The sequence below is a fragment of the Glycine soja genome, chromosome 20 (assembly GCF_004193775.1).
Source record: "Glycine soja cultivar W05 chromosome 20, ASM419377v2, whole genome shotgun sequence".
NCBI classification, from domain to species: Eukaryota; Viridiplantae; Streptophyta; class Magnoliopsida; order Fabales; family Fabaceae; genus Glycine; species Glycine soja.
In genome coordinates this window covers 39,803,951-39,814,838 of record NC_041021.1, presented here as the reverse complement: position 1 = coordinate 39,814,838, position 10,888 = coordinate 39,803,951, and the positions used below count along the sequence as shown (strand labels likewise).

The 10,888-nt window shown below is 33.0% G+C and overlaps 1 protein-coding gene across 8 annotated transcripts; it reads right to left on the bottom strand.

Annotated features, from left to right (window-relative positions):
• Positions 1 to 3,584: 3,584 nt before the first annotated feature.
• LOC114402397 (probable splicing factor 3A subunit 1) lies at positions 3,585 to 7,974 on the bottom strand. Of its 8 annotated transcripts, none has more exons than XM_028364955.1 (5): positions 7,686 to 7,882; positions 5,359 to 7,567; positions 4,385 to 5,246; positions 4,217 to 4,285; positions 3,585 to 3,734 (listed from the first exon to the last, which is right to left on the bottom strand). In XM_028364955.1, exons 2-3 carry the CDS (start codon positions 7,483 to 7,485, stop codon positions 4,977 to 4,979), a joined length of 2,397 nt encoding a protein of 798 aa, XP_028220756.1. In that variant the 5' UTR covers positions 7,486 to 7,567; positions 7,686 to 7,882; the 3' UTR covers positions 3,585 to 3,734; positions 4,217 to 4,285; positions 4,385 to 4,976. The 8 variants fall into 8 exon arrangements, with proteins under 8 accessions (XP_028220756.1, XP_028220749.1, XP_028220752.1 ...); XM_028364948.1 differs by having other exon boundaries at positions 3,674 to 4,285; positions 4,385 to 4,777; positions 4,948 to 5,246; XM_028364951.1 differs by having other exon boundaries at positions 3,677 to 4,126.
• Positions 7,975 to 10,888: the final 2,914 nt, after the last annotated feature.

The window sequence follows — 10,888 nt, the reverse complement described above, 5'->3', positions numbered from 1 at the left end:
AAACAAATAGTAGCGCTTATCAAAAGACTTATGGCTGGTGCTACAAACCGTTAATACCTCATTAATGGCTCTAGTTCATACCTCATTATTTAATATTTCATTACAAATATAAAGCTAATTTTGTTTGTTAGTAGAACGGTAGTTAGTCAGTTAGAAAGACTGTTAATGATCCATAAATTTTCAACACTTTTGTTCTTGATATCAGATATCAAATTTCAATCCTTGATTAAAATACGTGTGAATATTTTTTTATTAATTGCTTCGTCAAAGCCCAAGACATAATATCACTTTTGTGGAAGTGCAGAGCTCGTGACTCTCATTTTTCCTAATTTACTTTTTTTGAAACAAGAAAATTATCTATCTATCTATATTTTATAGTAGTAACTTTCACTTCAAGTTTTTAGAATCGTATTTTAACCTATATAGCAACCCTTGTGGAAACATTTTGAGTAGTCAAATAAAAACTTAAAACGTAAAATGTACAATAGGCTATGATCATCTGATTTTGTCTTCATTTAACATTTTGAGTTATTCATCATATTTAAATTAATTTATATATAATTTTGTATGTATGTTTCACCATCATCATCATATTATTATTATTATTATTATTATTATTATTATTATTATTATTATTATTATTATTATTATTATTATTATTATAAAATCTAGAAAAAAAATTAAGATTACTTTTAAAATTAAAAATTTTATTTTAGAAATAACCATTTACCTTTACAATATTTACTTTTAGTAATTTTTAATTTTATAATTATTTAATATATGTATATTAATAATTTATGCAAAAATATATTATTTAGACTGCTTAATAATTATATTATATTATATTATCACCTGTCATTACTTTGAAAAGAAATATTAAATTAATATTATATCTATATAATTTTTGCCTCAAGAAATTAAAGGAGACCATTACTTTTCCTTAAAAAAAAGTCAAATAAATATTCAGCTATCTTTTACAAAGATGTAATTACATGTGGGTTTCTACTTTCTTGGCCCGTTAGCGGAAAGGGTGCTAATAAAAATCAAATTCAACCCTTCTTCTATATTTTACAATTTACAAAGATGTATAATAACTTTACTTCATAATTTGAAACTGCCAAATTTAATTTAAATCAATTACGTATCGGTTTTATTTTTGTTTTGGAACTGCAAATTTTATTGAAAATGAATTGTGAAAATAAGTCACCGGACCATACAACAAATAGAGCACAAACGTATCAGCGTGAATGCCTCCTTCAATCAATTTTTTTTATCTTCATAACAGCCAAATTAATGATTTAAGTATTTTCATTACATAAACTTTATACATACTATGTTGATAGAATTTACCTCCTTGCATCTTTCCACTACTTAATCCTATAATAACAAATTATGTCTACTTTCAATCGTGACCAAATATAAAATGATACTCGCAACAATTATCAAGCAAAAGTTAATTGCGATGACATAATACTATGAGCAATCATCAAGAAGCAAAGACTAGTTGCAACAACATTACGAAGAAGTAAGTATTAACTTTAGTTTTTTAGTTAATTGTCATGTTGTTTTTTCATATAAGATTTACTTTATTTTATTATTGATTTCTATTTGGTAAAAATCACACACTTTGCTTTTTGCATGCTTCCTTGCCATTACATGCAGGGAGATTGAAAGTTTTAATTCATCAATATTCTCTTTCTAGGGATCAATTTTAGTAGGTGTATTCTTTCATTTTTTTTTTTTTGTCTTTTTATTTGCTCATTGTTTCTTTTTCTGGCTTAACATTTTTTTATCTCATTTTGTTATTGCAGTTTGAAAAAATGAGAATCTGGTTCAACATATCCTACTTAATTAGCTTGCAATGATAACACTTTTATACACATAAGAGATGAAAGTTCATCATCCAATGAATTTAATGAAGCATGGAAATGGAAGATTAGAAAAAACAAATCACATAATTAACAATTAATTTATGTCTATTATTATTATTATTATTATTATTTATTTATTTACTCTCTCCACATATGTAATTGTATACATTTTTTCTTATCGTTTCTCATTTTACAATTTTGTTATTTTATGTTTTTATCATTAGCGTTCAACTATTTTATATATGTTTTTATATTTATTCCTGCTATATTATAAATAAACAATGTATACATTTGTATCCTTTTTCATTTCAACAACAAAAAAATCAATAACTAATTTGACTTTTACTTTATAGTATTATAGATGATATTTAGAGTAGTAGTAAAATAGTAATAGGTTCACTTAAGTGTGTTTCCTAATTATTTTCTCCATATACATAACACTTCAAAAAATAACAATAAGATTTATGAAAAAGCCTGACACGTATTTTATAGAAAATTTTGTTAAATAGTACATAATTCACCACACTAATTAAATTTAGTATATAAATAATATACAGTTAAGACAATATTATTATTATTATTTAACATACATGATGAATATTTATTATTCTTTAAGCTATATCTAAATTTAAAACAATAAAAAATCATAATATCTTAAAATCGATCAGTATGAAGAATATTATTATTATTATTATTATAACATTGTCTTTCTAAATTCTTTAAAAGTGAAAATAATAGTAACGTATAAAAATTAAAATGTAATGGTATTAAAAAAAATTAAAAACTACATATAAATGATATTTCTTATATAATTAAATGATATAGATTCTAAAATGTATAATAATTCTTATAGATAAACTATTTATAAAAGTACCAAGTTATGAGATTAAAATCAAAGAACGAAGTTACAATAATAATAATAATAATTTACATTTTTTATAAAGTACTAAATCACTATCGTTATTTAAAAAAATAATAAATCATAATAAAGTATATTTAATATGTTATTAAATATTTTAAAAATTGATATTTATTTATTTATTTACATATATTTAAAAAATATCAAATATAAATAAATGGAACGCACGGGTTTAAAAAGAATAAGTGCAAAGAGAGATAAAATTCGATAAGAGTATAAAAAGTTGGGTTGTCGCGACGCGCCCTATTACATGAAGAAATTAAACCAATTACATTGAGACAGCATCATTTCACATGCCAATTAATTTCATGTACTTTAAAATTTGGATTTAGTATTTCTAATCATAGTTTTCAAGATCGGACCAATGGTTCCCAGATGAACCAGTCTTTTAATTCTAAAAACCCACATTTCAGAGTTGTTGTGAACTGGTCAAGAATCAACCAGACTGATCCAAAAACAGATAAAAGAAAATCAGTACAAAAGACAGGTTTGAAGTGGTGTTTAAAAAAATTAATTTAATATAAAATGCAATGTTGATGTTCCCGCCCCAATTTGAGAATATACAAATCAGGAGGTTCACCAACAGAACATTGTAAAACTTTATTGACAATGTTCAGAGAATGAGCTCGTGGATCATGAAGGATTGCAACTTTGCAAGAGCTAAATTTTGAACTCTGTTGACATTAGGTCTTTTTAAAGATTAGAATGTGGAACTCTCTAATCTTTAAAGGACTAAATTAAGGGGTTTTCCCCCAAGACGCAGCAATTAATCTAAAATAAATGCCCGATTATAATTAACAATGGGGCCCTCTTATTAATCTTCGTCAAAATCTGGTAAGGCAACCGATAAGGTGCAAAATAGCTTATTTAAAAAAGACCATAATTCTAACAGTTAATTGAAACAACTGTCATTCAATATCTTCAGCCATCAATGTTGATGTCCCCTGTTAACACAAGGTAACCTAATGAACAAAAATGAAATAATGAACCATTGAAGCTTGCAAACTAAACAATCTCAAACTTGTGAATCTGTCGAGAGTCTAACAAAGGGCTCCAATAAGTCATACTAACAATCTCACAGACACACGGCAAGGAAAAAAAGCACAAAGATTCAGGCCAATGGGGATAAAAAAGAGGGAAGAACAAAGGCACAGATGAAATAAAAGCTCAGTCAAATCAGCTATAGCAGAATAGGACATAACATAACAAGATCAGCTGCAAATGAAGTTAAACAGAAAGTTTCATAAGATATCCCCAAAAAGATGAACAGGAGAACCAGTGCCTTCTCTAAAATACCAAAACCTGGTCCATTCTGCAACAAACTTTCAGGCACAAACTGCCATCAGCACAAATTTTAAAAGATAAAAAGTGAAAGATCTCAATATAGGGATAATAACATCGCAGAAAATATCATTGACCATTCTACCTGCTCGTTCCATTCAAAAACCCATCAGGCTAAGCTGCAAAGCCCTTCCCACAAGTCCAAGTAGAATTTCTGTTGTGACAAAACAGCAAAATCAAAAACAACAACCATCCCAACCATTACCAGAAATAATCTAGGTTAAGGACATAAATAACAACAAAATAAAACAACCTTGTGACTAAAACCCAAACAAGATACACTGGGTAAAAGTACATATGCTCATCAACAACCGGCCTTCTAACCAACTGTCCAACTGTGTTCTTGTACGAACATATCCAACATAAGACAAAACCTAAACACTAGGAAAAAAAAACCCTAAATCACCACTCAACATTGATTATTGCAAGAACAAAATGAAAAAAACAAATAAATTGATATGTAAATGATCCCTCCCTGACAGCAAAGGACCTCCAATTAAAAACACACCAGTAACTTCGCATTAAATCAACTGAAATTCAAAAGAAAGCATTAATCAGTGATGAAAATAATTTGAATTGATCAGTTTAGATAAAGGAACCACTACTTCCCATTCCCCTCGAGAGACAAGCGCCAAGGTGCCAAAATCTGTATTCGAGAATTAACATCAGTCTTCATGACAGCAGTAAATACGTCAAGATGTCTCACAGTACAATAAATCTTATGTATTCAGCATAAAATTCAGGAAATAACATAATGCAGTCTATCAATACTATAAGAATCCATATGCCCTGTAATAAGCTGAAGATTACAACAACCTTCTTGAACGGAAATACAAGCAATATGCTCATCTCTTTCTACCACCACGTTCTCTTAAGGTGAGGGTAAGTGTTTCACCTCCACCAACATTGTAATGGGCAAGTGACATATTATCCTTGAGAAAGCCAGGCTTTCCACTCAATTTCTGCTTATTAGCAGGGAGTTGGATCTCCCCAGCAATTTTTTCCTTCAGACTACCAACAGTTTCAGACAAAGATTGCACTGTAATTTCCAGAACTTGTCCCTTAAGATTTCCTTCATCAACATTAGGAACAGATACACTGATGCGGACAGGGCCCTACAGTCATGAAAACAAAATGCCAGTTAGGATGGATTAAATAGCACTTACTATAAATATAATGCTATATACATTTAACAAAATAATGATTGTTAACTAGATTGGTCCATACAGGATGTTGAGCCAGAAATTGATCTTCAGGGATCAGAGCAGAATCATCAAGTTTCTGCCTCTTTGGTTCTGGTTCTTCTGGGAGTGGAGGAGGAGCCTCCTCTGGTGGCGGTGGCGGTGGCAATCCTTGAGGCAAAGGTGGTGGATGCATCATAGGCATAACTGATGGTGGAACAGAAAGAGGAACATAAGGTCGCGGAACTGGAACAGGAGTGAACTGAGATCCTGGTGGTGGGGGTATGGGAATTCCATGGTTATTCATAGGAATTGATGGATGCATTGGGGGTGGTTGGCCAGCTATAATTGACTGCTGTCCAGTATTCATTGGCATTGGAGGAGGAAGAGCAGGCCGAATAGATGGCATCATGGATCTAGGTGGAGGCATTGGAAGGGCACCACTATGAGGAGCAGAATATTGGACAGGAACACGAGGAAGATTCAATGCCAGTCCGGGTGGTAGTGGCAGAGGACGAACTGAAGGCATACCAGGTCTTGGAGGAGGTGCAGCAGGACCCAGAAGGTTCTTGGCTTCATTGTTAGAAGCATCATTTTGATCCTCGCTTCCAATATTTTGTGACATGGCTTGGTTTGCAGTACGCCCAATACTACCAGTGTGGCCATCCCATATAACCTGCTTTGGTTGCTCATCATTTATCTTCTCAATCTCTGCTTTGACAGCATTGGAGACCTCTTCTTCTGTAGTACCGAAAATATCAGGACGGGTCCGAGCAAGTCCAACAATGTTTCTTGAAATTTCATCATCCGCAGCCAGAGTTGTCTCTCGAATTTTGGCAAACATTCTTTCTTTTTGTTCTTTGTACTTGGGATCAATGAGAGAAATCCGCATATGTTCTGACATTTCGCTAATAGGAATTAACTCACCAGTGATGGGAGAAACAACAAACTTGGTTGAATCTCTTTCTGCAGAAATCCTCTCCTCTGGTCTCTTCCAGTTCTTAACAATTCTCATCGGTGGTTCAGGGTCTTCGGTAACCCTGACTTCATTCTGCTTTCCATCATCACGGTCTTCCAAACTAGCAGCTCTCATACCCTCCTCAACAAGCTGGGCCTCTTCCACATCCATTTCCATTTCGACCTCCTTTCCTGGCTCAACAATGTCTTCTTCCATGGCTGTCACCTTGCTTCTCCTTATAACCTCCTCAATAGTCATTGGAGGAGGTAACTCTTCATCCTCATCATCAGCAAAATCTATTGTTTCAACCACCACGAAATCATGCCAATCAATCATAGCCATTTGTATTCTTTCCTGTTCTATCTCATCCTCAGCCTTTTGCCTAGCTTGCTCTTGCGAACGCTCCCACTCCAGCCTATTCACACACCTTTCAAGGACAGTAGTCATATCAGAGACGCTCTTCTTTAGCTTCTCCGTCAAACCCTTCGGTGGCATCAAAACCTTTGAATATGCATCGGCAAGGGAAGTGAAAAACGTAAACATGCTGTGGGTCGGTTTAAGAAAATGGAACTGGGGATTATTAACTTCCCTACTTGTCAACCCTGTCAAAAAAGATTTCCCATTACGAGCCACAAATTGTGCTGTAAGCTTTATAATATCCAGCTCTTCCCCTGTGATTCCTTCAGGAAGACGAACTGTATACTGTTCAGCTTCAGGGGGGTCAAGTACTTTCCTGACAGGTTTAAACTGGGCAGAAACATCGGGCTTTTCTGCTGCTGCTACGCCGTTGTTGCTATCTGGGGCCGATTCAGGAACAGCCGAGTCTGCAGGCTGGGGAGGAGGTTGCTGCCCTGAAGACTGATTCTGAGCACGAAATTCAGACAAACGGTGTTGATAATATGCATGATAAGGATCTGATGAGTTCAAGAAATTGAACTTGACATTTCCTGTGTTATTTGCAATAATCCTCTTTTCAAATTCTGGACCATTCTTAGCCACGAACTGGGAGGTTTTATCAACAATGGTCCTAATATCCGGAGGCGGATGTATAATTCCAATCGTTCTGGTGTGAGTGACAACTGTTGCCGGCGCCGGAACAGAAGCAGAATTTGATTTGTTCTGCTCCTCCTCAATCACTTGAGACTCAGGGAGAGGACCTAGATTTCCATCAGAGGGAGGAGCAGGGAGTGGCAATATAGGTAATGAGCCTAACATGATGCAAATCCCTAAAACCCTTCAAACTTCTATGTACTCATATAAAGTGAAATGAAAGAAACACCACACCAGCTTCTTGCCCCTGCAATGAAAACAAAACAAAAATTAGAAGAAGAAACAATAGCCAACACTGTTTCATAGTTCCGTTGTTCAAATCTAGAGGTGGTAAGAAAAAACAAAAGCATAAATATCTTGTTTACCAGATTCTTCTGCAAACCAAATGAAACAAATCGAATCTGACAAAAGATAAATCAGTGAGGGAAGAAGAACATGGAGCCAATAAACAAAGTATAGGTAGCGGCGCTACAAAGAGAAAAAAAGGGGGGAAAGAAGAAGAAGGGAAGCGCAAGAGCACGAAAATAATGTGGAAGAAGAAGCAAAAAGGAAGAATTGTAGAGAAAAAAACCTTACTGTGGAGAAAACCTTGTTGTGGATGAAAAAAGGGTTGTCACTTCTGAAACTATTCCACGAGACGAATGCAGAGACATGGGCTCAAATCATGGGTGGGTCTGTATGGGTTGGGCTTCATAAGGCCCAGATCTGCCAACTGCCCGACGGGGTAAAAACAACATAGGGTAAAATATGTTTTAGGTGTTTTAAAATTTAAAAAATATTAATTTAGTTCTCATAAATTTTTTTATATTAATTTAATATTTATAAAAATAAAACATATTTTTAATGATCCTCAAGACAATTTTCTAATAACAAACTTAATTTTTTACATACTAGACATAATCCAGTAAAAACAATAAGTTGGATAAAAATACTACAAGTAACAACAATTTTATTCCTATGTGAAATATATAGAAAGAAAGAGATTTTTATCCCTCTTAAAAATCTTATCCAGATAAAATTGACTCCAATAAAATATAATACCTAATGGATTGTTAAACTCTTATTTTGAAGGATACCTTTTGATTTTATTTTATAAAACAAACAAATAAACAAAATATTCATATAGATAAAAGATCAAGACAAATATAATGAAAAATAATAAATAAAACTCAATAATAATTTTTTAAAAAACTTAAGACATAATGATGTACATTTTTTATTTTTTTTTAGAAAAGGCTAAAAGCATAATTTTAAAATTCATGATGCCATGAATCTATTTACTATTGCGTAAAATAATGTCCTAAGCTAGGACTCATGTCAGCTTCTATTTTTATTTTTTTCCATTTTATCTATTGGAAACCTTACATCCAACATGGCCAAATTAAAATATATAAATAAAGGACAATTCTTAACATTTGCTCATTACTTTTCTTTACCTTCTTTAACTTTCTCAAGAAGTCAATACAAAAATTAAAATGAAAAAGAAAATGTGGTGAATAGTTATGCTTTTTCAGAAATACAAAACATTTCAATTATTCAATGAATAAATAAAAAGAAACATGATTTTGATCTCATCCAAAATGAGCAATGCAAAAACTTGTGACAGCACATGATAGACAACATTATTATCCCAGGCTTAAAGGGAGAGATATCATCACAGATTCATGTAAAGCTATTTGGCGATGTAAAGCAGCACCAAAGTGGCCTTTCTTGCATTGCCAGAAAACATCAAACATATGTGTGATCAGCAATACATTAAAAAGCTAGCAGTCTTGTGATGAAAATTTTAAATTTTTTAATTTATTTTTTTGCTATTTTAGTCCTTGGAAACAAGGATGAATACTAAATTTATTAGAATCCTTCTCTTAGGATTAGAATCTTCCCACTCTTGTACCTTTATGGCACGCACTTGAAGCATTATGCAAACTCTCCCCATCAAAGTCAATATTAAAATAAAATACAATAAAATACTTTTATGAAGAATAAATTCTAAATTGATTAAGAAAAGATATTTTGCTATTTTAGTTTTGTACTCTCGAAAACAAGGATGAAAATATTCGGTCAATAACTCAACTAATTTTATTTCCAAAAGACCAATAACAAAACATCATGGGAAACTAGACAAAAATACATGTCAAGGCAAATTATCCTACAAGAAAGAGACCCCTAAAATTTACAGGCATAATGAAGAGAGCAAAAAAAGGGAACAGCATCCCAACAAAGATCAATTGTCGTGTTCAATGTCGTGAGGCCAATTATTAGAATATCCATGTATGTTTATTTGACTAGGCATATTGTGCTGAAACTGCTGCATTTGATGAAACAGATTATGTAGGTTGAATTGCTGCATTTGATGAAACGGATTATGTAGGTTGAACTGTTGCATAGGTTGTGCATGTTGTATTTCATGTGGTTGCATTGCAAAATTTGGTGGAGGAGGAACCCAATTATGTTGATCAATGCAGGGAGTAACAATTGTGTTAATGTCATCTAAGGTTATGTCATGAATGCTTTTCCTTTTTCTCTCTTTCTTTGGGGTATTCTTGCGTTTGAAGTATTTTTAAGCATGACTTGCAACTTGAAATGGATTTTTTGATGGAACAAATTTCTGTGAAATATATGTCCAACTTTTCTTTCCAACATTCTCAAGTCCAAGGAGAAACGAAATGTGTTCTTCTCTGGTCCAATGTGTGTATTTCTTGCAAGGAACCGATCGGGATGAGTCATCGGCTAACATGACACGACTGGACTCCATATTCTGAGGAAGCAAGTGGTGTTGGTGGCTGATCGGTGCATGGACCTGACCAAATGCAATGCCATTGAATGTCTCCTCCGGTGACTCCTGAGACGCAAGAACCCGAGCTGTAGGGGCAAATGTAGCAGAAACCAAATCGACAAAAGTATAAATCCTTTGAGGTGTAGGAGCATGAACTCTCGGAGGGGAAGGAACCTGAACCCGTCCAGAAATAGGAGGAGTAACAGGAACAACAGGATCAGGAACTCTCTCAGGGGAAGAATCTTCAGTGCCAAGAACCTTCAAGAACTCATCTAAATCTTGCATGTCAAAATCGAAGTCGATTGAATTCAAGACTACTTTTGCCGCGTCTTCTTTGTAGCATGGTATGTTCTTTGTCCACTGATCATCTTTTTCCTTAAACCATTGCTCATCTTCCTCGTCATAATAGAAAGCTTGTTCATCAAGGAACTCAATGGCATTCTTGTTTTCTTTGTGAGACATTCTTTTCTTTTTCTTTTTTCCTGTGGTTTTCTTGATTTTCTTTTTCTTCTTTCTTCTGTGGTTTTCTTGATTTCAATTGATCCTGTTATATTGAAAGAGAAATTTTAAAATTTGCCGCCAAAAATCAGAGTTAATTATGATTGATTATTTAATGAGTAAGTTCCTTTAAGACTTTAAGATTTCAAAAGGCGCCTTCCCTTTTTTATACCAGTTTGAATTGGTAATTGACAAATATTATAATGACACCATTCAAACAAATTTATCAAGAGCAAATCAATATCGATTTATTATTAACTAAATCTGTATTTTTTTTGTTAATGGGAATAGTTT